At 43.7% G+C, this 26,202-nt stretch overlaps 1 protein-coding gene across 4 annotated transcripts in view; it reads left to right on the top strand.

Moving 5' to 3' along the window:
- Positions 1 to 15,532, top strand: part of LOC127578143 (peroxisome proliferator-activated receptor alpha-like) — a 60,475-nt gene extending 44,943 nt beyond the window's left edge. For all 4 annotated transcript variants that reach the window (XM_052029751.1, XM_052029752.1, XM_052029755.1 and 1 more), the window contains one exon: positions 10,220 to 15,532. In XM_052029751.1, coding sequence (XP_051885711.1) covers positions 10,220 to 10,467 — 248 coding nt within the window. In that variant the 3' untranslated portion in view covers positions 10,468 to 15,532. The remainder of the gene's footprint in view (positions 1 to 10,219) is intronic.
- The last annotated feature ends 10,670 nt before the right edge of the window (positions 15,533 to 26,202 follow it).

Raw genomic sequence — 26,202 nt, 5'->3', positions numbered from 1 at the left:
CATTCATATAATTACAGTGGAGAGGTGGGAGCATTGTTTAAAATAACACTCTCTTAATTGTTTGTTTTCCTTAATCCTCTGTGTTGCTGGACAAAGCATTTTTCAGTATGATGCTACTAGATCCAATCTGTTCAAACGTTTTGTTTACATTTTTTAAATATTGTTTCATCTAACTCATTGTGATGCAAATAAATTCATGATGAAGATTTGAGACAGACTATGTATATAAGTGGTAAACCAATTAGATTAAGAACAAGTAACAAATTATTATCTTTTAGATGCAAGTTGTATCTAACTGCTGAAAGAAATGGGCATCAACCTGAATTTAAGTGTTCTACATTTTAAGTGAAGTGTGGCTTTTGTGCAAAGCTAATATTATTCTTGTTTCTGTGATATCAGTTAAGAACAAATTAATACTTCACATTAGCATTTATCTCTGTTCCCTGTGCAATTAATAAATTATGTGTATTGTGGCGACTCACCGTCTAGTCGGGCGAACCGGCTCGGCAGTCGGGTCGCGCGGCGTCGGAGCGACGAGGCCCAAGATGGCGGCGGGCCTCGTCTTTCCGAGCGACGGGGAGAACCCGCGCGCGGGAAAGTCCTGATGACGTAGGACTTACGTCATTGCCGGTTGTTTTGGTCGGGAACATTCTCCCTTAAAGGGCCCGCGCAAGGCGGGAAAATAAACCAGTTCTGTTCGGCAATCCTCCGAGTAGAGTCTTGTTTTATTCCGTGGTAGCAACCGCTACATTGGTGACCCTGACGGTCCAAACGGCTTTTGGACCCGCGAAATGGACGACAGCGCAGCAGCCAACGCAGTGGCCCTCAAGCTTGCCCACCTTTTGGTCACTTCGGCCCAGCGTCTGGTTTGACCAGGCCGAAGCGCAATTCCACCTTCGGCAGATCACCTCCGACTCCACGAAGTACTACCATGTGGTTAGCTCTCTGGACCAGGAGACAGCCGCCCAGGTTGGAGACTTCATCCAGTCGCCTCCGGAGGAAGATAAGTACCCGGCTTTCAAAGACCTTTTGATCCGGACCTTCGGCCTCTCCCGTCGTGAGCGCGCCGCCCGCCTGCTTCATCTGGATGGCCTGGGGGACAGATCCCCATCCGCCCTAATGAATGAGATGCTGGCATTGGCCGAGGGACACAAGCCACGCCTGATGTTCGAACAGGCCTTCCTCGAACAGCTCCCCGATGACATCCACTTGTTGTTAGCTGACGCCGACTTCAGCAACCCCCGTGAGGTGGCCGCCCGGGCAGATGTCCTGTGGAGGGCCAAGCGCGAGAGCGGTTCGTCCGTCAGTCAAATCACCAGGCCGCGAGCCCAACGCCCACCTCGCCCGGCCCCAGCAACCGAGCAGCCACGCCCCAGGAACGCAGACGACGACACGGGTGACCAGCTGTGCTTCTACCATCAGAGGTGGGGTGCGGAGGCCCGTCGATGCCGCCCACCCTGCAAGTTTCAGGGAAACGCCAGGGCCAGCCGCCGCTGATGGCTACGGCGGCTGGCCACCGACAGAGCCTCCTCTTCGTTCAGGACAAGAAATCTGGACGGCGTTTCCTCGTTGATACTGGAGCGGAGGTCAGTGTTTTGCCCCCGACAGGCCGCGACACTCGTGACAGGCCACCAGGTCCTCTACTCAATGCCGCCAACGGTACAACGATACGGTCTTTTGGCACCCGTACGCTTCAATTACACTTTGGCGGCAGCCGTTTTACCTGGACCTTTACCCTTGCCACCGTCGCCCGACCACTCCCAGGAGCTGATTTCCTTCGGGCCCACAACCTGTTAGTCGACCTGCGAAGGAAGCGGTTAGTCCACTCTAGCACTCTCCGGACCTATCCCCTGGGAGAAATCAGCCCACCAGCCCCACGCCTGGACTCCATTTCCCTTTCTGGCGACGATTTCGCCAAGCTCCTCGCCGAATTCCCATCGATTTTGGCACCTTCGTTTACAAATTCTAGGCCCATACACGGGGTACGACACCACATCATTACCACAGGGCCACCCCTTCTAGCCCGTGCACGACGATTACCTCCAGACAAGCTCCGCCTGGCAAAGGAAGAGTTCCGTCACATGGAGGAGCTGGGGATTGTTCGCAGGTCAGACAGCCCCTGGGCCTCCCCCCCTGCACATGGTCCCCAAAGCCACCGGAGGGTGGAGGCCCTGCGGCGACTACCGCAGGCTGAATGACGCCACCACCCCGGACCGCTATCCCATCCCTCACATCCAGGACTTCGCAGCGAACTTACACGGGGCCCGCATCTTTTCCAAAGTGGACCTCGTTAGGGGATACCACCAAATCCCGGTCCATCCGGATGACGTCCCCAAAACTGCCATTATCACCCCATTCGGCCTGTTCGAATTCCTTCGGATGCCGTTCGGCCTTAAGAACGCCGCGCAGACCTTCCAGCGGCTGATGGACGCGGTAGGCCGAGACCTGGACTTCGTGTTCATTTACTTGGACGACATACTGATCGCCAGCCGTAACCGCCAGGAACACCTTTCCCACCTCCGCCAGCTGTATTCCCGCCTCCGCGATTTCGGCCTCACGATCAACCCATCCAAGTGCCAATTTGGACTTGACTCTATCGATTTCCTCGGCCACAAAATCACCAGCGACGGGGCAACACCCCTACCCGCCAAGGTGGATGCTATCCGTCATTTTGCCCGCCCCGACACAGGCAAAGGCCTACAGGAATTCCTTGGGATGGTCAACTTTTACCATCGTTTCATCCCTGCAGCAGCCCGTATCATGCGCCCTCTGTTCTCGCTGCTGGCTGGTAAGGGCAAGGACATCACCTGGACTGACAAGGCTGCGGCTGCTTTCGTTAAGGCCAAAAACGCCCTGGCAGATGCCACGATGCTGGTACACCCCAGGACTGACGTCCCGACTGCCCTCACGGTAGCCGCATCCAACACCGCGGTAGGTGGAGTACTGGAACAGCTACTCGAAGGCCGCTGGCAACCCTTGGCATTTTTCAGCAAGCACCTTAGACCGCCCGAACTGAAGTACAGCGCTTTTGATCGGGAACTTCTAGCACTGTATCTGGCGGTCCGGCATTTCCGATACTTTTTAGAAGGCAGGCCTTTCACTGCTTTCACCGATCATAAGCCTCTGTCCTTTGCCTTCTCCAAAGTCTCCGATCCCTGGTCAGCTCGTCAGCAGAGACATTTATTCTACATTTCCGAGTTCACAACTGACATTCAACATGTCTCCGGAAAGGATAATGTCGTTGCTGATGCACTTTCCAGACCAACCATCCACAACCTATCCTTGGGTGTCGACTACACGGCCCTAGCTGACGCACAGCAAGCCGACGACGAACTGCCCAGCTACAGAACCGCAGTCTCGGGTCTGCAGCTCCGAGATTTCTTGGTTGGTCCAGGTCAGCGGACCCTACTTTGCGACGTTGTGACTGGTCAGCCCCGCCCTATAGTCCCTGCAGCCTGGCGGAGACGCGTTTTTGACTCGGTACATGGGTTGGCGCACCCGTCCATCAGATCAACTGTCCGACTGGTCGCCAGCAAGTTTGTCTGGCATGGCCTGCGCAAACAGGTCAGTGAGTGGGCCAGGACTTGTCCGCACTGCCAGACGTCAAAAATCCAGCGACACACCAAGGTCCCACCACAGCAGTTCGAGCCTACCCGTAGGAGGTTCGACCATATACACGTCGACCTCGTGGGCCCTCTGCCGGTTTCAAGAGGAGCCCGGTACCTCCTTACCATTGTGGACCGGTTCACGAGGTGGCCTGAGGCAACCTCCCTGACTGACATCACAACTGATTCCTGCGCCCGGGCGCTGCTCACAACTTGGGTCTCACGTTTTGGCGTTCCGGCCCACATCACTTCAGACAGAGGCACCCAATTCACTTCCAGTCTCTGGGCTGCATTAGCGAACCTGCTCGGGACGCAGCTGCACACCACCACGGCCTACCACCCTCAATCAAACGGGTTGGTGGAACGTTTTCACCGCCATCTGAAATCGGCCTTGATGGCTCGCCTGAAGGGTCCTAACTGGGTTGACGAGCTGCCTTGGGTCCTGCTCGGCATACGCACTGCCCCCAAAGAAGACCTCCGCACTTCGTCAGCTGAGCTTGTATACGGGGCGCCACTAGTTGTCCCCGGGGATTTCATACCTGCCCTTCGGGACCAAGGGGAACAACCCCCAGCAGTCCTACAAAGACTGCACGAGAAGCTTGGCGCCTTGGCCCCGATTCCCACCTCACGGCACGGTCAAGCCCCATCCTGCCAGCCCAAGGAACTACGGGACTGTAAGTTTGTTTTCGTTCGCAGGGGCACACCTCGGGCGCCATTGCAATGACCATATGAGGGACCGTTCCGAGTCATACGGAATAACGGATCCACTTTTATTTTGGGCATTGGAGGCAGGGAACAGGTTTTCACGGCGGACCGCCTCAAACCGGCCCATTTGGATCCGCAACAGCCTGTCGAGGTTGCCACGCCGCGACGTCTAGTCGGGCGAACCGGCTCGGCAGTCGGGTCGCGCGGTGTCGGAGCGACGAGGCCCAAGATGGCGGCGGGCCTCGTCTTTCCGAGCGACGGGGAGAACCCGCGCGCGGGAAAGTCCTGATGACGTAGGACTTACGTCATTGCCGGTTGTTTTGGGCGGGAACATTCTCCCTTAAAGGGCCCGCGCAAGGCGGGAAAATAAACCAGTTCTGTTCGACAATCCTCCGAGTAGAGTCTTGTTTTATTCCGCGGTAGCAACTGCTACAGTATCTTTTTAAATATTCCATAACAAAATGAAATACCTTCACTGGGCGTCATAACAAATAATAGAGCATGGAAACAGGCCCTTCAGCCCAACTGGTCCATGGTGACCATGATTCCCATCTAAGCAAGTCCCATTTGCCCACGTTTGGCCCATATCCTTCTAAACCTTTCCAATCCATGTGCCTGTCCAATTACCTTTTAAATGTTGTTAATGTACCTGCCTCAACCAGTTCCTCTGGCAGCTCATTCCACATACAGACCACCCTCTGGGTGAAAAAGTTGCCCCTCAGTTTCCTATTAAATCACTCTCCTCTCACCTCAAATCTATGTCCTCTTGTTCTTGATTCCCCATCCCTGGGGAAAGACCCTATCTGTGCCCCACATGATTTTGTACATCTCTATAAGATCATCCCTCAATCTTCTATGTTCCAATGAAAACAATCCCAACCTGTTCAACCTCTCTCCATAACTCAGTTCTGGCAACATCCTCGTAAATCTTCTCTGCACCTTTCCATCTTTCCTATAGCAGGGTAACCAAAACTGAACACAATGTTCCAAATGTGTCCTCCTGAACATCTTGCAATATAACATCCCAACTTCTATACTCAATGCCCCAACTGATGAAGGCCGGTGTACCAAAAGCCTTCTTCACTACCCTGTTTACTTGCAATGCAACTTTCAGGGAACCATGTACTTGTACTCCCAGATCCCTCTGTTCTACAACACTCCCCAGGGCCCTACCATTAATTGTGAATGTCCAACCCAGATTTGTCTTCCCAAAGTGCAACACCTCACACTTAGCTGAATTAAATGCTTATTTGCCATTCCTCAGCCCACTTACCCAGCTGATCAAGATCCCTCTTTAAAGCCTGATAACTATTTTCACTGTCAACAGCACCACCTATTTCAGTGTTAACTGAAAACTTACTAACCATCCTATATTCTCATCCAAATCATTTATATAGATGACGAATACCAATGGGCCCAGTACAGATCCCTGGGGAACACCATTAGTCACAGGCCTCCAGTTCGAAAAACAACTTTCCACCATCATCCTCTGCTTCCTACCATCAAACCAATTGTATATCCAATTAGCCAGCTCTCCCTGGATCCCATGCAATGTAACTTTCCATGGAAGCTACCATGTGGAACCTTATCAAAAGCCTTACTGAGGTCCATATAGACTATATCTACTGCCCTGCCCTCTTCATAATCATATTTTATTTATGAATTTAGATTTGCCAGCATAGTTTATATGTAGCATCTATTATAGTATTTCGTGCTTAACATTAAGTTAAAAATTTATTTTGGCACCGTTTGGTGAATTGACACAGTAAATGTCAACCGTGATTTGACACAGTAAATGCTTTGGAAGGTTTTCCTATCACCATACTCAATAGCTTTAGTTGCACTCTGAAATTTTAGTAATAAAAACATTTGCTCATACTTTCTCAGGATTTTTTATTTGCCCCTCTTGATTCTTTGATTTCAAATATCTTTGAGGAATCTTTCAACTTCCTGTATATTGTTCCTCAAAACTCCATTTTAACTCATTCACACAAAAGCAGAACAGATTTTGGCACTGTTGAGTTAACCTGTATTTTAATAGTATCTGATGGTAATAACAGCTTACTGAAGTAAAGTTTTTTTTTTAATACATTCCCTATCTCAGTTGGCATTTTTAGTTGTTTTAATACTTCCCTCTGGCCAGGAATCAACTTCCTGTCACTGCAAACTTATTAAAATACAATCATATTTCTGTGTAGGATGAAGGATTGAGCCTCAATTTCCAGTGCAAAAGTTCTTGCCTATCTTGACAGCAAGATCTTGTCATCATTTTTTAATTCTTCCCCTTGTCTAACAGTAGGCCAAATGGACAGACAGGCAGAGGGAAACACCGGTAGTGGGAGAATGTAGATGGAGAAATTTTGGGAGATAATAGTCGGCTATATAGGAAATCATAATTCAATCAAAATCAAATAATTTTATGAAAGGGAAATTATGACAAAGTTATTAGAGTTCTAATAAGTAGGGTTGATAAGATGCCACATATAAGACTATTGCATGATGTCAGAGCTGTCGGCATTGTGGATAACATGTTAGCATGGCTAGAGGACCGACTGATTAGCAGAAAACAGAGTCAAGATGGTAATTTTCAGGATGACAAGTTGCAAAAAGTCACAGGGACAATGCTAAGGCCTCAACTATTTACAATTTTATTGACCAAGAATATTTTAGTGAAGTTTGTTGTTGATATAACAAAAAGAGGGAAAGCAAGTCATCAGAAGGACACAGAGTCTGCAAAGGATCATAGAAAAGTTAAGCAAGTGGGCAAATTTTTCAAGATGGAGCTTAAAGTGGAAATGTGAGGTTTTTCACTTTGTTAAGAAGAAAATTAAAACAGAATATCGTTGAAATGGACAGAAATGATCTAAATGTCCTCCTACACGGTTCATAAAGTTAGTATGCAGGTATAGCTAGTAATTGGGGAGGTAAATGGAACGTGGCTTTTATTATAAAGGACTGAATATAAAAGAAGGAAACTTTCTACAAACTGGAGATCACACCGGGAATACTGTGTTATCAGGTTATTTCAGAGAAAGTTCAAAAGGTTGATTTCTGGGATGAAAAGGTTGTACTGTGAGGAAAGACTGAGCTAGTTGAGATTATACTCATTGGAGCTCAGAAGAATGAAGGGTAATGTTATTGAAAACTACAAGATTCTGATAGGGTTTGACAAATGCTGAGAACATTTCTCCTCAAGGCAAAACTTAGAATTACAGACCAAAGCTTCAGAATAAGGAGTTCCTTTTAAAACATAGATGAGGAAGTTCTCATGATGGTTATAAATCTTTGGAATGCTCCACTCGAGAGCTGTGGAGGCAATAGCATGAGATGGACAGATTATTGAACCACAGGAGCATCAAAAATTATGGAGAGTGGACATGAAAGTAGAGCTGAGGCCAAGATCAGATCAGGCATCTTACTCCATGGCAACGCAGGCTTGAGGGACCTTATTGGCTACTCTTTTGTCTTATGTTCTTGTAAGACAGTAAAATAAAAAAGGGTTTGGGGTGAATGATTGGCAATTCAGTGGCTTGACAATCAGGAGATGGAAAGTGACACTTGTTGGGGGAGAGATCAGCAATTGAAGGGCTGTGGGGAGGAGGCCAGTGATCAGAAAGACCAGGCTGAAATTGGTTGGGTTAAAGTTGGTAATTGGGGTTGAAGGAGGCAGAAAGCCTGTTGAAATACCCAAGTTCTGTTTTAACATACATTTTTCAAAAGACGTATTCACAGTGAAATTTGTTTCTTTTCATACAATTTAATGTCAAAGTAGAAGTCACATTAAAAATGGAAACACCAGCAATTACATATCCTTGCATATAGCATGTGCAATATGCATGAAAGTTGGTTGAATGATTTTTAATTTTAATTGTTATATTTAAGTAAAGTTTGATTTTTACTATTCTTAAGGCCCCACCTGTTTATAAAAAATTCTTGATTATGCCAATTTTGGGTACACACAAAAGACAGGCAGGATGAGATTTAAAGGGCAGTTGGTATCTGCAAAATGCGCAACTATTGTGTGTAATTTTGGCTATAAATTATAAATTAATCCCCCACAGGAATGCCCACCTCATTTATATTAAACACACATAGCTTAAGAATGAAGTTTTCCCAAATTGGGTAATAAATTTCATCCATGAGCTCCCATTAATTAAATATAAACTTAGTCTGAGGCTCTTTTAACCACCATCTATGTTTACAGAATTCTTTTGTTCCACTCAATAATATTAAGTTATTTATTTCATACTTAATGCCATTACAATCTTGAAATTTAGGATCGTAGAATGACTACATAAAAAGAATAGTTGGCCATAAAATCTGCATGAGTGTTTTCTCTGCATGAGTGGTCTGGTCTAATCTATTCTTCATGGTTTCCCAGAATGTTTAAATATATACCTTTGTTGAACAGCCATTTAAAAAAAAACCTATCATCATGTGTATAATTCATAACAAAAACTTAATTGAAGAAATTTCCGTATTCCAGTATCCCCTATATACAGAAATTTCATATGTACACACTGTAATTCTGCAGTGGTTCTATGTAAGCCTTTTCTCTATTGTCTCACCAACTAATTGAAAGGAATTATCGCCATCCACCCAATAACAATATAAATTGAAAACTTCTGGCAGGTCACATTACTCCCTACATCCCTAGGTAAGTAACCTTTACATCTCTAGTCTCTCTTCATACCAATCCTTACTCCTGAGACCATGCTATTGAGCCGTTGAGAATATGTTGAAACTTCCTATCAGAACTGAAATGTGAATTTTCCAGCCAAATGGAATTTTTTGTAATGCATATAGTACGGGAATTGCTGTGTGCTATGGATCAGTTTCCTTGTTATAAGCGGAGCTCGTAATTTTCAGGGAATGTCACATGGAAAATCTCAGAAGACCTTTTATACAGCTGATACAGCCAAGACACCAACTCTTATATGAACAATCAGTCTGGAAAAGAATTTGCTGTATCCTGTATTGTAAGTCAGCCCCTAGAGGTGGAGAGTAAGATTTTTGACATCTCTAACAAAAAATACAACTATTGTGAATCTTTTGAATTGTTGGTGTAAAAGGTATCTTTGATATGAGATAGGGTGTACACAGGAAAGTTTGGTAAAAGATAATGTTCATGATAAATGAGAGGTTCACCCATGGAACATTAGGGTAGTGACAAAATGCTGGTAATGCATTAGATTTTATTTCAATTTCCAACATCCTCGGTATTTTACTTTTTTCATTAGAACATTGAAATAGTTAATTCGAGAGTTAACAAAACCCTTGGACGATGGTTTGAGCAGAAGCTAAGCAGAGGTGGGAAAGGGTTGGAAACTTAGCTTGTAGTCAGGTAGGGCACCAAACAACAATTTGCATTTATATAATTCTTTTAATTAGTAAAATTCCCCAGTCACTTTTTGGGTGCATTATATAACCTCAGACCATATATGGAGATATTTGGGCAAGTGACCAAAAGCTTGCTTTGAGAGAAATTGGTTAATGAATGAAATTCCAGAATTTTGGATTTAGGCAACAGTCACTAGTGGTAGAGTGATTAATGTAGGGCTTGTCTGTGAGGCCAAAACTGGAAAAGCACAGGGATCTCAGAGGGTTGTTGGGCCACATGAAGTTGTGAACTTCTATTTCCAGTGTCAATGGCCAGGGAGGAAGACGAAATAAATAGTGAGTAGGGATTTTCTGGTAGGGACTGAAGACTAATGCTTTTATTTGTCCACAAGGTTTGAAAAAACTAAATTATTATCATAGAATTTTATTGGCCCAGTGAGACCATTGGGTCTATTAATCCTTCACTCCTGGACCACACCAGATGACTTTGCAGTTGAAGCTAAGTTTTATAATACTTTATAAAAAATAAAATGAGAAGTTTAGCATTAAATGTTTAATTTTTTTAATAGATCGGCCAGGTCTGGTTAATGTATCACAGATTGAACAGATGCAGGAGAGCATTGTTCAAGCCCTTCGCCTCCATCTACACAGCAACCATCCTGATGCCATCTACTTATTTCCCAAACTTCTCCAGAAGATGGCTGATCTCCGCCAGTTGGTTACAGAGCACGCACAACTTGTCCAGAAGATTAAAAAGACTGAGGCAGACACTTTTCTACATCCACTTCTACAGGAAATTTACAGGGATATGTACTAAGATAAATGCAGGTTGTCACCAGTATTAGACGTTACAAATCTTCGAGCACTACTAAGAATAATTAAGAGTGCGAGGATTACTTGTTAGCCAATAATTGATACACAGTGCTTCTCTCAGGTTTGCTTGACACGATTGGCTGAATTTTGTGCCTTGAGACAATGTAGTTTATTTCATCTGATCAAAATTACAGTATATTTTTAAATTGATTAATCCAGTGTATAATTGAGACATTTGTAATTAAAGCAGATTTGTTACAAGCTAATCTATAGTTAATTACAGTAAGTTATCAAGAATGCTAAATTATCTATTTTCATTGCCCTAAATATTGAACCTAATCAATTGTGTTCCAACAAGATGAAAATCAAATAGTTTACTATGAAACTTAAACTGAAAGGATTATTTTCCATAAATATCAATCATTGCACTCATTAAAATGCAGAGTGAAAGAGTCCACTGGTATTTCATGCAACATTTTGTTTTCAAAGATTTGATGTATGTCTTCTGATTTTTACATTCAGTAATTCAAACCATACAGCCAGAAACTTTGTGAATAAATTTTAAGCCTTCACAATTTTAGACAATTGATGAAATATTTATATGATTTATATACTTTTATATTTTCACATCATATAAGTCAGTTATAATAAATCTGATTCTGATTGTGCAGAAAAGGAGAAAACCACTACAGAAGGGATTAAATTTCTGAACACTGAATACATTAGGATCCTTATTATACTTATAACAGAGTAATTAAGTCCAGATCCATTTCTAAAAAATGGAAAGCTTTCTGACCCGCAACTGAAAACTATACTCTAATGAAACTGCTAATAATAACATTTCAATATTCTTCAGACCTCTACCTCTGTTTAAAAAAAATCCACACTGCTGTAATTTTATGTGATGCATTTATGGTTATTTCATTCCATAAATTAAACCCCTTCTTGCAACATCTTTGTAAATTTATGGTGTTCAACCTGAGATTGAAATAGTGAGAATGGTGTTTTTTTTGTGGTAGTGAGGTTCATGTTTAAAATATGATTTACAGAATTGGGTAGAGGTCACTTCTGTCAGATCATTAGTGGGGATAAGAGGTGAAAAGGAATTTGAGTACTTATTGAAGTTATAAACCAAAGTAAGATTACCATGCAGCACAAAAGAACAGTGACCAGATTTTGCTGACAGAGCAGGTTGGTTATGGATGCCTCTGGTAGATAAATTAGATTAATCTATAATCTGTGCTTTTCAGTGTACAAACAAAATGTTCATTGTAGATAAACTATTAAAAGTGATGACATATGATCTTTTATCTCCTACACATCCACACTGCAAATTTAGTGCAGGTATTTTTAGTTAGGTGGTTATTATCAGACTCAAAATGTTAAATCATTTTTGCACTTGGAAAAGCTTTGACTAAAGGTTAATTTTTTTTATTTAAAGGGAAAGAAACAGAATGCTTTCGCCAAATTTTTGAAGTTAGTTTCAGTCTGTTAAATAGTCCTTTAATAAGTGGTCAATTTTTAAAATAAATTTTAAAGCTAATGTTATGCTTATGCAGTATAATTCACATTAAAATTAATTACAACTTGAACTTTAAAACAAAAGTTTTATGGAAAGTATAAATTAGTATTTATGTAAATTTTGAGGTCATATACTCTGACAATTCTGGAAATGAGATTTTTTTCCCCTCTTCAGAGACTCATTTTTAAAAAAAATTATTGTGGAGTGGTGAAATGCCTTAAGCTGGCTTTCTAAGTACTTCAAGATTGTTCACTACTGTATGCTATTTCCCTCATTCATGATTAAATGTAAATAATTGAAAACACTAGTGGACAATTTTACTTTGGCCAACATTAAAACTAATACAAAAAAACAAATGTATAATTTGAGCAATTGTGTATGTGTATTTGCATGTATAAAATTGAATGGTACTGCCAAATGCTTTCTCTCTCAAAATAATAGTAATTTGCCTTCATGTTTGGGGCTTGAGCACTTTCTTAACTCTTGTATGTCATAACTATATATTTGTTGCACAAAACTGTATTTTTCTACTGAAACTTTTATGACATTGTACATTCATTACAAAATGCCTTTTCTTGAAATACACAATTTCTAAGTGTCCTTTAGGGATTTGTACAAGGACATTCCAATCTTCCACCAATTGACTCTTAACCATAGGAAATAGACTGAAAATAATTTAGATTGTGAAATATCAAACTTGATGAGGGAAGACTGGAATAATACAATGTCAGAAAAGTATAAATCCAACATAAAAATATTGAATTTCCTATTTTATTGTTTATGTGGTACAGTTTTATTTCTACAATAAATTGGTAAGATAATTCATTAGATTTTCAATTCTAACCTCATCTTATTTGACTCCTGCAGGATACTTTTTTTTATAAATATCCTATTCTTTCCCATAATCCTTTTGATTCTAACATTTAGATTTAACACAGATGATTTCTTTCATATGCTGGACTATAAATTTCACATTGTATACAGTTTTCATTCAGTAGAGTTTTCCACAGCGTAATCACTTATCCTAGGTTCACCTACTAAACTCCTGTCAGTTTCTTAATATGAATCTTTAACAAATAATGTTATTTACCCTTTGTAATTGTTTATCCAGCATATGAAAGCAAAAAAAAAAATCATGGCCTTTCTTGTCTTTTGCTTGGTATATTTTCATTGTGCCTACCGTACACTTTCATTTTTCAGACCTTTTTATTTTTTTTAAAGGGAAAGCAAACCGGTATCGGTTGCTAAATATGAAAAGTAAGAGCTTTTTAGATGAGCTAATAGTTTAGGAAATTATATTTTCCCAGCTCTGAAAATATAACATACATTAATTGTTACATTTAAGTTAAGCTAAACCAACACAAATGAGGTACCTGTTTTACGCATATATGACTAACATAGTGCAATCACTAATTTCTTATGCCCAAGCATCCTTTGGTGTACCTGTAAGTTCTTAATAATGGTACTTAAACAATCTTGGTTTCCAGATGCTTTCCTACTTCTAAGATTTTCAGTATAATAACTGAGGCATAGAACAGTAATTATTAGATGTTAATTACATTGGAATTCAAACTCTGTAATTTAAAAACAGATTTTAGGTAAATCAAAGCCCATTTTGAAAAGTGAATCCAATTGTTTGCAAAACCACTGGGAATCTCAGTATAATACTGGATTCCCACGATGCTCTTCACCTTCCCAGGAAAGTAATTACACTTGAAGTTTGATTACAGTAAGACAGAGAGTATGTTTTGTACAAGTCGGGTAGCATTCAACACTGTAATTTATCAGTTTTAGGGATCCAAATATGACACATTTAGAGAATTTTGATTTTGTTTGTTATGCTTTGTGCCAGTCTTTATGCCTTTCCCTCTGTCCCATTGCTTGTTTGCCATCCGTTCAATTTAAGGAACATCTTAATTGTTAATTAGAGGACAGTGTTTAAATTTAGTGCTGTACTAAATGTTGATATTGCCAAATTGGTGAAAATCTAAATAGTCAATCAAGAGTGCTTCCATTGAGTAAAGAGGTAATACTCAACTCTAAAATATTCTACCACTATTCACTAATATCCTATGTACAGAAGTAAGCTAGTGATTTATAAACTAACAAAGATGGCACTAAATAGCAATATCTGCTGTCAATTAAGGTATGCTTAGTTATTTTATACTTGTATTGATTTTCTCCTTTTTATGTATTGCATGAACATTACAAGCATAAGTGGCATTAAATGGATAGCTAGGAATAGTCAACAAAACCTAATGCAGAAATTAGTTCTCAGATTCCCGCAGCAAAATCTGAGAGATTTAAAGCTTTGTCAGAACACTTGAGACTGAATAAAACCCTACAAACACACTTAGTAGGTAAACATACAGAGTAGGCATGACAATGTTTTTACGTTTGTGATTGCTTTTATGTTACCAGTTGTTTTTGTTTAACAGTTTTCATTGCATTTACTATTTTTAAAGCAGGAAACAAATTGAAACAGACTATGAATGTTCTTAGTGTTGCAGCATCATATGACAGAGGTTTATATTGCTGCCAAGATATTCCAACATGATGCATAATGGATAAGTGTGGCATTATTAAAAGGATTTTTTTCAGCAGTAGCTCTAATATTAGGGGAAATCTGAAAGTTCTCACAGAATATTGTATTCTTTTGTGACATGAGCCTTGAGTTTCATGTCTGGATGTTTGAGTGTGTTGCATACATTTAATTTCCAGCATGGATGTTCTCAGAAATATGTGGGCTTGGTTTCCTTTTCAGTGATATATCCATTATTGAAAATGATGAAATTTGGTTATTTTTTCTCAGTGATGCAAAAACAAAGTCATGATGTCTAAAATCGGCCGTTTGCCTGACCTTCAAACAGATTGTTGTCTGTTTGAGATACTAGCCAATATAATGTTCAAGTGCCAGAATCCTAAATTCATACAGCCAAAAGAAGTTAATTTCTAACCTTTATTGCTAATGTTTCTTGCAAACTATTATCAGTAATATTACAAAATATTGTATCAAACTGTATCCATGTGAGTCCAAGTAGCTTATTTCCTCAGGTTAAATCAAAATCTTATAGAAGATGTGTAAATAGAGAGGGATGTTGTTTCTGAAAAACAGATTGATAACCTTGGAATGGCATACAGACCCAAGACAGAACAATATTACTTTTGCACTTTATCATAAACGTATATTGATTAATTACTGAATATAGTTCATGCTGGCAACTATTTAAAATATATTATATGCATGGAAAATGCATGGGGAATATTGCCAGTAGGAGGATCATTAGGTTAGGTTTCATAGCAGTTGTTATCCTTTTCCACAATAAAATTTATACTCGGATGTGTTCTGTAACTTAAAAATAAGGGATAGTGCTTCAACATCCAAGTTAGATAATAATGCCTTTTTTGAGCTGTGATTATTTTGTGTGCGCGCGCGCGCAAGAAGTTGGTGTAAATACAAACGAAACTTGTGTTGTTGAACTCAATGGACTTTGAAATCAAAAAATGTTTGTACTTTCACTTTTGAAAATCAATAAACTGAATTTAAATGAAATATGAAAATGTGTCACGTTATTTATGGAAGTTTCATAATCTAAATATGGACAACTACAAATTTGCTTCTTCCACGGCAGAAATTGCTAAACGAGTCAAAGTCGGGACGAAAGAACAGGGCTCACTGCCTTCGAGGCAGATCTTAGGTTTGACAATGACAGGAAGGTATCACGTTGTAGGATTTAATTCAGTCGTCGGAAATGAAAACTTGCAGGCATTCTAATTTGGATTATCAAAGGCTATGAAAATAAGAACATAAAAAAAACAATTTTTAATTTGTACTAAAATTTGTGTCAGAGCTGCGGTGCACCTGGTCTTGCACCTAGATGCCACACCACAGACACGCATGCTCTTGCTCCACCCTCTCGGCACCTAGTTCCCTGCTTTCCCGTTTCACCTCGCCATCCTCCGGTTACTCGCTCTCCCGGGGTTAGGCTGTGCTCTGCCCCACCAATGCCTGCCGCCTAGCTCCCTCGATTTTTCCCCAGTCTAACCTGGCAGGAGCTCCAGCTGCCCATCCAATGGCGCCTACACTCGGCGAGTTGTGGCTGTAGTTCACGGTGCAGGCGAAAGGTGAGTCTGGACATTCAAAATGGTGGTGGCCGACTGAGGTGCGGCGCCTGCCGGAGAAACGGCCTCCATCCTCCGGCAGTACCTGAGATCCCCAGAAAGGTGTTCGCAGCCTCATAACTGATGAGCCGCAGTTCTCGAATAACCAAGGGCGCCATGGAACTCTGTGCAACCAAGTACCAAGAACAGGTCAGAACTTTTAAGTACGTAGCTATCATTGGTTTCAGGAGAATAGTGTGCAATTTATATGTATATCGTACTTTTATCATTATAAGTCATGCAGCGCTGCTAAATTCTATCAAATAAACAATTTTAAAAGTTCAGTTATTAATGTTATTCGGAAAACCTGAGGCAAAATTTAGTTTTTGTTCGTTTTCAAATAGTAGTTTGTTACAGTTCCCATCTTAAGTAGCATACTGGTGTCGCAAGGTATTGAATGCAGTATTTCCCTTTTTGAAATTCCAGTTAATATTTTATTTCTTTAAAACAAAGTTCAATCGTCTGGTTATTTTCCTGCTCATTTTCGGTATGTTAGTTATTGCATTTACAATGACATTCAGTCTGACATTGGTTTATAGCTACACCTAGCACTTGCACTGTTTATACCCTATCTGTACACGTTACCTATATAGGAAAGTTAAATTTGTAATCTATCAGTAATATTATGTAAAGTGTGTATGCTATCTCTATGCATCCGAAGACATGTAGTACCTCCAACTTTGTACCCATTGTGGGTACAATTACAATGTTTAAAAGACATTCTGACAGGTATTGTACATGGGTAGAAAGGTTTTAGAGGGATATGGGCCAAACACAGGCAAATGGGACTAGCTGTGGTCAGCAAGGAAAGAAATAAGGTTGGTCTTCCAAGTTTAGGTTCTAAATTGAGGGAAGGCTGATTTCAATAGCACAAGAGAAGTCCTGGTGAAAATAGACTGAGAGCAGATGCATGCAGGAATAACAAGATCTCACAAGTGGGAGTCTTTAAAAAGAGTTAGTAAGAGTTCGGGGACAGCATATTAAGATATCTTTATTAATCACATGTACATCGAAACACACAGTGAAATGCATCTTTTGGGAAGAGTGTTCTGGGGGCAGCCCGCAAGTGTCGCCACGCTTCCAGTGCCAACATAGCATGCCCATAACTTCCTAACCCGTACATCTTTGGAATGTGGGAGGAAACCAGAGCACCCGGAGGAAACCCATGCAGGCACAGGGAGAATGTACAAACTCCTTACAGACAGTGGCCGGAATTGAATCCAGGTCGCTGGTGCTGTAATAGCGTTACGCTAACCGCCAAACTACTATTCTGGTAAGGATGAAAGGGAAAGATGCCAAGGTTAGGGAACCTTGGAATGAAAAGGATATTGAAGATTTGATCAAAAAAAAGGAAGCGTATCACAGGTATAGGCAACTACAATCAAGTGGGTCCCTTGCGGAATACAGAGGGTGTAGGAGAGAACTTTAGAAAGAAATTAGGAGGGCAAAATGGGGCCATGAGATATCCATGGCAGGCAAGATTAAGGAAAATCCCAAAACGTTCTAATAAGTATATTAACAGCAAGAGAGTAGCTAGGGAAAGAGTGGGTCTCCTTGGGGCCAAAGGGGTCATCTACATGTGGACCCAAGGGATGTAGGAGAGGTCCCAAATGAATACTTCACCAGAGGACATAGAAGGTGGTGAGCTCAGGGTAGAGTGTGTTGATATTCTGGAGCATGTCAGTATTAAGAAGGTGGAGGTGTTAAATGTCTTGGGGCAAATGAGTGTGGATAAATCCCTCGGACTGTTTGAAATCTATCCCAGGATGATACGTGAATCAAGGGAGGAGATAGAATGATAAGATCTCTTTATTAGTCACATGTACGTCGAAACACACAGTGAAATGCATCTTTTTGCATAGTGTTCTGGGGGAAGCCCGCAAGTGTCGCCACACTTCCAGCGCCAACATAGCATGCCCATAACTTCCTAACCCGTACATCTTTGGAATGTGGGAGGAAACCGGAGCACCCGGAGGAAACCCATGCAGATACGGGGAGAACATACAAACTCCTTACAGACTTCCAGAATTGAACCCGGGTCGCTGGCACTGTAAAGCGTTATGCTAACCGCTACACTACCAGAGAGGCTGTGAATTTAGTTGAGAAGGAAAAGGAAGCATATATAAGGTTTAGGAAGCTAAAATTGAACAGGGCCCTTGAGGAATATAAAGAAGCCAGAAAAGAACTCGAAGGGAATTAAGAGAGCCGGGAGGGGCCATGAAAAGTCCTTAGAAAGTAGGATTAAAGAGAATCCCAAGGCATTCTATACGTACACCCAGAGCAAGTGGATAACTAGGGAGAGGGTAGGACCACTCAAGGATAAAGGAGGGAGCATTTGCTTGGAGGCAGAGGATGTGTGCGAGGTCCTAAATGAGAACTTTGTGTCAGTATTCACCAAATATTCACCTTCACAATGATGTGAAGGACGGTGAGATTGATGTGGAGCATGCTAATATGCTAGCGCATTTTGAGATGGATAAAGAGGTGATGTTGCATCTTTTGAAGAATGTTAAGGTGGATAAGTTCGCAGGGCCTGATGCGATATATTCCAGGTTACTGAGAGAGGCAAGAGATGAGATTACCGGGGCCTTGACCAAGATCATTGCGTCCTCTCTAGCCACAGCGAGGTCCCGGAGGACTGGCGAGTAGCTAATGTTGTTCCTTTGTTCAAGAAGAGAATTAGGGACAGTCCTGGAAACTATAGACCAGTGAGTCTCACGTCAGTGGTAGGGAAGCTATTGGGATAGGATTTATGAGCTTTGGGAAAAGCGTTGCCTAGTTAGGGACAGTCAGCATGGCTTTGTGGTGGGCAGGTCATGTCTATTTAACTTGATTAGTGACAAAGGTGACGATGAAGCTAGAATAGTGGATGTTGTCTATGTAGACTTTAGTAAGGCATTTGACAAGGTACCTCCTGGTAGCCTCATTCAGAAGATTAAGATGCATGGGATCCATAGTGAATGGGCCACTTGGACTCAGAAATGGTTTGCCTGTAGACAGAGGGTAGTGGTTGATGAGTCTTTTGCTGGCTGGAGGTCCATGACTAGTGGTGTTCCACAGGGATCCAAACTGTAAACTTTGCTGTTTATGATGTATGTGACTTGGATGAAAACGTAGATGGGTGGGTTATTGAGTTTGCTGATGACATGAAGATTAGTGGATAGTGTAGAAGTTTGCCAAAGGATACAGCAGGATATAGATCAGTTGCAGATATAAGTGGAGAAATGGCAGGTGCAGTTTAATCTGGCCAAGTTGAGGTGTTGCACTTTGGGAGGTCAAATGTAAAGGGAAAGTACACAGGGAAGGTCCAAGTCCATTGCTCCCTGAAAGTAGCGCCAAAAGCCGACAGGGTGGTAAAGAAAGTGTATGGATTACTTGCCTTTATTAGTCGAAGCATTGAGTTCAAGAGTCAAGAAGTTATTTTGCAGCTTTATAAAACTGGTTAAGCTGCATCTGGAGTATTACATTCAATTCTGGTTGCTGCATCAGAGGAGGGATGTGGAGGCCTTAGAGAGGGTACAGAAGAGGTTCACCAGGATACCGCCTGGATTAGAGGGCATGTGCTATAAGGAGAGGTTGGACAAACTTGGGTTGTTTTCTCTGGAGTGGCAGAGGCTGAGGGGAGACTTGGTAGAAGTTTTCAGATTATGAGAGGCATAGCTAGAGTAGGCAGCTGGAATCCTGTTCCAAGCATCCAAATGTCTATTACTAGAGGGGATGCATATAAGATGAGTGGGGGAAAAGTTCAAAGGAGAAGTGTGGGGCAAGTTTTTTTTACACAAAGTGGTGGGTGCCTGGAATGCACTGCCAGGGGTGGTGGTTGAGGCAGATATGATAGAGACATTTAAGAGGCTCTGAGATAAACACATGACTATGTAGAGAATGGAGGGATATGGACTATGTACAGGCAGGAAAAGATTAGGTGTCATTAGCTTAGTTACTTCAGCACAACATTGTGCGCTAAAGAAACTGTTCTATGAGATTGCTGGGCCCGTCGGAGCCACAGGCAAGGTACTGGAGGATACTATTGTTCCTTAAGAAGGGCATCGTGTATAAGGCACATGCTAGGGACATTACTGGAGAAAGTTCTAAGCGATAGGACTTACGTACATTTGGAAAGGCAGGGCCTGATCAGGTATAGTCAGCATGGCTTTGTGCAGTGGAAATCGTGTCTCACAAATTTGATGGTTTTTTTGAGGAGGTGATTAAGGGTGGTAGACATTATCTAAATGAACTTTAGTCAGGCATTTGACACAATTTTGTATGGTAGGCTGGTCCAGAAGATTAAGACACATGGATCCAAGGTGAGCTGGCTAATTCAATCCAAAACTGGCTTGCTGATAGAAGGCAGAGTTGGTGGAGGAGGAATGTTTTTCTGATTGTGAGTCTGTTACCAGTGGTGTACCACAGGGATTGGTGCTGGGACCTATTTTGTTTGTGAAATATATTAATGATTTGGATGTGATCGGTATGGTTGGTATGATCAGGAGGTTTGATCAGTAAGTTTGCTTACAGCATAAAAATTGGTGCGTTGTGGATAGCAAGGAAGGTTGTTGAAGGCTACAATAGGATATCGATCAGATGGAGAGCTAGATGGAGTATTGGCAGATGGAATTTAATCCCGACAAGTGCAGAGTGATGCATTTTGGGAAATCAAATAAGGGTGGAACATATACAGTAAATGGTAGTGCCCGAAGTAATGCTGATGAACATGGAGACTTTGGGGTACAAGCCCAGAGTACCCTGAAATTGGAAACACAGGTAGATAGGGTGATGAAGAAGGCACAGGTCAGGACATAGTATTTAAGAGTTGGGACGTCCTGTTGCAATTTCACAAAACACTGGTTAGATCGCACTTGGAGTATTTTGTACAGTTCTGGTCACCACTCTGTACAAAGGATTTGACTGCACTGGAGAGGGTGCAGAGGAGATTCACCAGGATGTTGCCTGAATTGGAGGACTTTAGTTATAAGGAGAGATTGGACAGGCTGGGCTTGTTTTCCCTGGGACAGAGGAGATTGAGGGGTGACCTGATCAAGGTATGTAAGATGATGCGAGGCATAGATAGGGTTGATGGTTAATCCTTTTCCCATCAAAGGACAATCAAAAACAAGGGAATGGGTTTAGTGTGAAAGGGAGGAGTTTCAAACGGGATCTGAAGGATATGTTTTTTTACACAGGGGAATGTGCTGCTAGAGGAGCTGGTGGAATTGGATACAGTCACAACATTTAAAAGGCATTTAGTCAGGCACTTAAGTAGGCAAGGCATAGAGGGATATGCACCCAATGTGAACATACGGGATTAATGTACATGGTCAAAATGGTTGATCTGAACATGTTGGACTGAAGGCCCTGTTTCTGTGCTGTACATCCCTGACTCTATATGGTATGCATGTATATAACAATGTGTTAATGTTTTAGGATGTGGTACACACACATTTCTTGGAAAGAGCTACTCCACATTTCCGATTGAAGTTTTGCAGCTACCTGCAGGAGTTGTGTTTAAAATCCCTGCACTTTCCACATAGTGAATTATTTATCTGTGCTAGGAGGGAGCAGTTTGATGTCCTCAGTGAGCAGAATGCCATTCTCAGTTACAAGAGATGCTACCCAAGGGCAGCTTTCAGTTCTCCAGGATGTTACCCAGCTGTTGTCTGCACAGAGAAGGATGTTGCAAGTCAGTGGATTCCCCTCCTGCATGATCATAAATGCCACATGTGAATTCATTCCCTCTCCTGCAGGAGCAGAGATTTGTGTGCTCCAGTCATCTATCCTTCCAGTGTGACAGAGAGTCCTGCTGTGATTGCACAGACGGCTTTGAAGAGAGGAGCAGGGGCCAGACACCTGTGACTCTGGGTCTGTCAGCTGCCTCAGCTTCTATTCTGGAGGATGGTAAGATATCTTTATTAGTCACATGTACATTGAAACACACAGTGAAATACATCTTTTGCATAGAGTGTTCTGGGGGCAGCCCGCAAGTGTCACCACGCTTCCGGCGCCAACATAGTATGCCCACAACTTCCTAGCCTGTACAATGATGGTTGTGTGGTCAGGGTCCCAGCAGATTGGTGCATAATTGTCTACTCAGTTTCCTGGGAGTTCACCCGCTGTCAGGTTCAGGACACTGTTCACCTCCTACCATAAACTCTTGGCCAACGCACTTAGACTTACCTCAGTGTTTGCCATCCCAGACTGCATCAGCTGGACAGGAATAGTAATCTGAAGCTAGCCCATGAAAGGCCAAGAGCTGCTCATGGTTCATCAAGAGCATTGGGAGCAGATTTAAAGAGAAAGGGAGTAGTCGTCCAATAGCCAGACTGCAGACACAGTGGGAACACCGCAACATAATCTTAGCTGTCAAAACCAACCAACAAGTTGGTTAAAAGGGAATGGTAATAGGGTATTTAACTTGGAAGACAAACAAGTTTCTGGTGATGTTTTGATTTCACTTCATTATGAAATAATTTTCAATATATAAGTAACATTTAGGTTTGAAAAAATCTTTTGGGTTCCTGAACAAATACAATGTGTGGAGGCTGCTTTGGTCCTGCAGTCACTTGCCTGCTGCATAACAGTGATATCTCAGTAAAGATACTAATAGTACGCATTTTATATCAAATGACTTAAAATCATGGTGGATTGCAACAGGGCACTGAGGGATGCTTTTCAAATAATGAGTGCTTCACTACTGCGCAGGATGGGAGTGTGAAATAAGAATGACTGATGCCATTCCTGTTATGTAATTTGGGTACTAAATCAGTGTGAGTTGAAGTTGACTTCTCTCACAACTCTCCTCCCCTGCTTGGTATGAGCATCACTTTTAATGACTTTAGGGGGAGGAGAGGGTGGAGAATATGAGCAAGTGCAACATCCACTTAATGTTGCCTTAATCTGGAGTCTCTTCATCTCTGTCAGACACAAGGTGGTAACAGCAGATGAGATGGCATTAGAAGCAATTTCTTGAGCAGGATAGCGTGAAGATAGTAATCACAGTTGATTGGTCCAAGAAGAGTGATGAATCAGAGTTATTCATTAGCTGCCCATTGTGCATCTTGGTCTCGTCAATTAAGACTGAAACTCCTGAGAGTTTTCTAACTATTGATAGAGAATAGATTACATTGGCTTGAACTGTTAACCCTTCAACAATCCATCTCCCTAACCTCTGCCTGCTAACTAACTGTGTTGAGATGTTTGTGCACACAGCTGCATTGACTATAATGGTAACATTTGACCAATGAGGATCAACAGTAAAAGTGTTAAAGCTTTTGATTATTGTTAATGCCAGCAGAGTGCTCTTGCAAGGGAAGTGGATTGTGTGCAGAGTTCAGAATGCTTTAAAATATGATCCATTGTAGCAGTTGCTACCGCGGAATAAAAAAAAACTCTACTCGGAGGATTGCCGAACAGAACTGGTTTATTTTCCCGCCTTGCGCGGGCCCTTTAAGGGAGAAAACTCCCGCCCAAAAAAACCGGCAATGACGTAAGTCCTACGTCATCAGGACTTTCCCGCGCGCGGGTTCTCCCCGTCGCTCGGAAAGACGAGGCCCGCCGCCATCTTGGGCCTTGTCGCTCCGACGCCGCGCGACCCGACTGCCGAGCCAGTTCGCCCGACTAGACGGTGAGTCGCCACACAACCCCCCCCCAGAACCGGCGAGACAGTCCCCAAGGTCCGTGGGCTGTGCCAGCGGCCGCTTAGGGGGGCGGCCTCTGCGTCGCGGCGTGGCAACCTCGACAGGCTGTTGTGGATCCAAATGGGCCGGTTTGAGGCGGTCCGCCGTGAAAACCTGTTCCCTGCCTCCAATGTCCAAAATAAAAGTGGATCCGTTATTCCGTATGACTCGGAACGGTCCCTCATATGGTCGTTGCAATGGCGCCTGAGGTGTGCCCCTGCGAACGAAAACAAACTTACAGTCCCGTAGTTCCTTGGGCTGGCAGGATGGGGCTTGACCGTGCCATGAGGTGGGAATCGGGGCCAAGGCGCCAAGCTTCTCGCGCAGTCTTTGTAGGACTGCTGGGGGTTGTTCCCCTTGGTCCCGAAGGGCAGGTATGAAATCCCCGGGGACAACTAGTGGCGCCCCGTATACAAGCTCAGCTGACGAAGTGCGGAGGTCTTCTTTGGGGGCAGTGCGTATGCCGAGCAGGACCCAAGGCAGCTCGTCAACCCAGTTAGGACCCTTCAGGCGGGCCATCAAGGCCGATTTTAGATGGCGGTGAAAACGTTCCACCAGCCCGTTTGATTGAGGATGGTAGGCCGTGGTGGTGTGCAGCTGCGTCCCGAGCAGGTTCACTAATGCAGCCCAGAGACTGGAAGTGAATTGGGTGCCTCTGTCTGAAGTGATGTGGGCCGGAACGCCAAAACGTGAGACCCAAGTTGTGAGCAGCGCCCGGGCGCAGGAATCAGTTGTGATGTCAGTCAGGGGGGGGGTTGCCTCAGGCCACCTTGTGAACTGGTCCACAATGGTAAGGAGGTACTGGGCTCCTCTTGAAACCGGCAGAGGGCCCACGAGGTCGACGTGTATGTGGTCGAACCTCCTACGGGTAGGCTCGAACTGCTGTGGTGGGACCTTGGTGTGTCGCTGGATTTTTGACGTCTGGCAGTGCGGACAAGTCCTGGCCCACTCACTGACCTGTTTGCGCAGGCCATGCCAGACAAACTTGCTGGCGACCAGTCGGACAGTTGATCTGATGGACGGGTGCGCCAACCCATGTACCGAGTCAAAAACGTGTCTCCGCCAGGCTGCAGGGACTATAGGGCGGGGCTGACCAGTCGCAACGTCGCAAAGTAGGGTCCGCTGACCTGGACCAACCAAGAAATCTCGGAGCTGTAGACCCGAGACTGCGGTTCTGTAGCTGGGCAGTTCGTTGTCGGCTTGCTGTGCGTCAGCCAGGGCCGTGTAGTCGACACCCAAGGATAGGTTGTGGATGGTTGGTCTGGAAAGTGCATCAGCAACAACATAATCCTTTCCGGAGACATGTTGGACGTCAGTTGTGAACTCAGAAATGTAGGATAATTGTCTCTGCTGACGAGCTGACCAGGGATCGGAGACTTTGGAGAAGGCAGAGGCTTATGATTGGTGAAAGCGGTGAAAGGCCTGCCTTCCAGAAAGTATCGGAAATGCCGGACCGCCAGATACAGCGCTAGAAGTTCCCGATCAAAAGCGCTGTACTTCAGTTCGGGCGGTCTAAGGTGTTTGCTGAAAAATGCCAAGGGTTGCCAGCGGCCTTCGAGTAGCTGTTCCAGTACCCCACCCACCGCGGTGTTGGATGCGTCTACCGTGAGGGCAGTCGGGACGTCAGTCCTGCGGTGTACCAGCATCGTGGCGTCTGCCAGGGCGTCTTTGGCCTTAACGAAAGCAGCCGCAGCCTCGTCAGTCCAGATGATGTCCTTGCCCTTACCAGCCAGCAGCGAGAACAGAGGGCGCATGATACGGGCTGCTGCAGGGATGAAACGATGGTAAAAGTTGACCATCCCCAGGAATTCCTGTAGGCCTTTGACTGTGTCGGGGCGGGCAAAATGGCGGATAGCATCCACCTTGGCGGGTAGGGGTGTTGCCCCATCGCTGGTGATTCTGTGGCCGAGGAAATCGATGAGTCAAGTCCAAATTGGCACTTGGACGGGTTGATCGTGAGGCCGAAATCGCGGAGGCGGGAATACAGCTGGTGGAGGTGGGAAAGGCGTTCCTGGCGGTTACGGCTGGCGATCAGTATGTCGTCCAAGTAAATGAACACGAAGTCCAGGGCTCGGCCTACCGCGTCCATCAGCCGCTGGAAGGTCTGCGCGGCGTTCTTAAGGCCGAACGGCATCCGAAGGAATTTGAACAGGCCGAATGGGGTGATAATGGCAGTTTTGGGGACGTCATCCGGATGGACCGGGATTTGGTGGTATCCCCTAACGAGGTCCACTTTGGAAAAGATGCGGGCCCCGTGTAAGTTCGCTGCGAAGTCCTGGATGTGAGGGATGGGATAGCGGTCCGGGGTGGTGGCGTCATTCAGCCTGCGGTAGTCGCCGCAGGGCCTCCACCCTCCGGTGGCCTTGGGGACCATGTGCAGGGGGGA

This window comes from Pristis pectinata, chromosome 15, assembly GCF_009764475.1.
Source record: "Pristis pectinata isolate sPriPec2 chromosome 15, sPriPec2.1.pri, whole genome shotgun sequence".
NCBI classification, from domain to species: domain Eukaryota; kingdom Metazoa; phylum Chordata; class Chondrichthyes; order Rhinopristiformes; family Pristidae; genus Pristis; species Pristis pectinata.
Note: the sequence above shows the minus strand (reverse complement) of the source record. Positions and strands in the feature narration are given on the sequence as shown.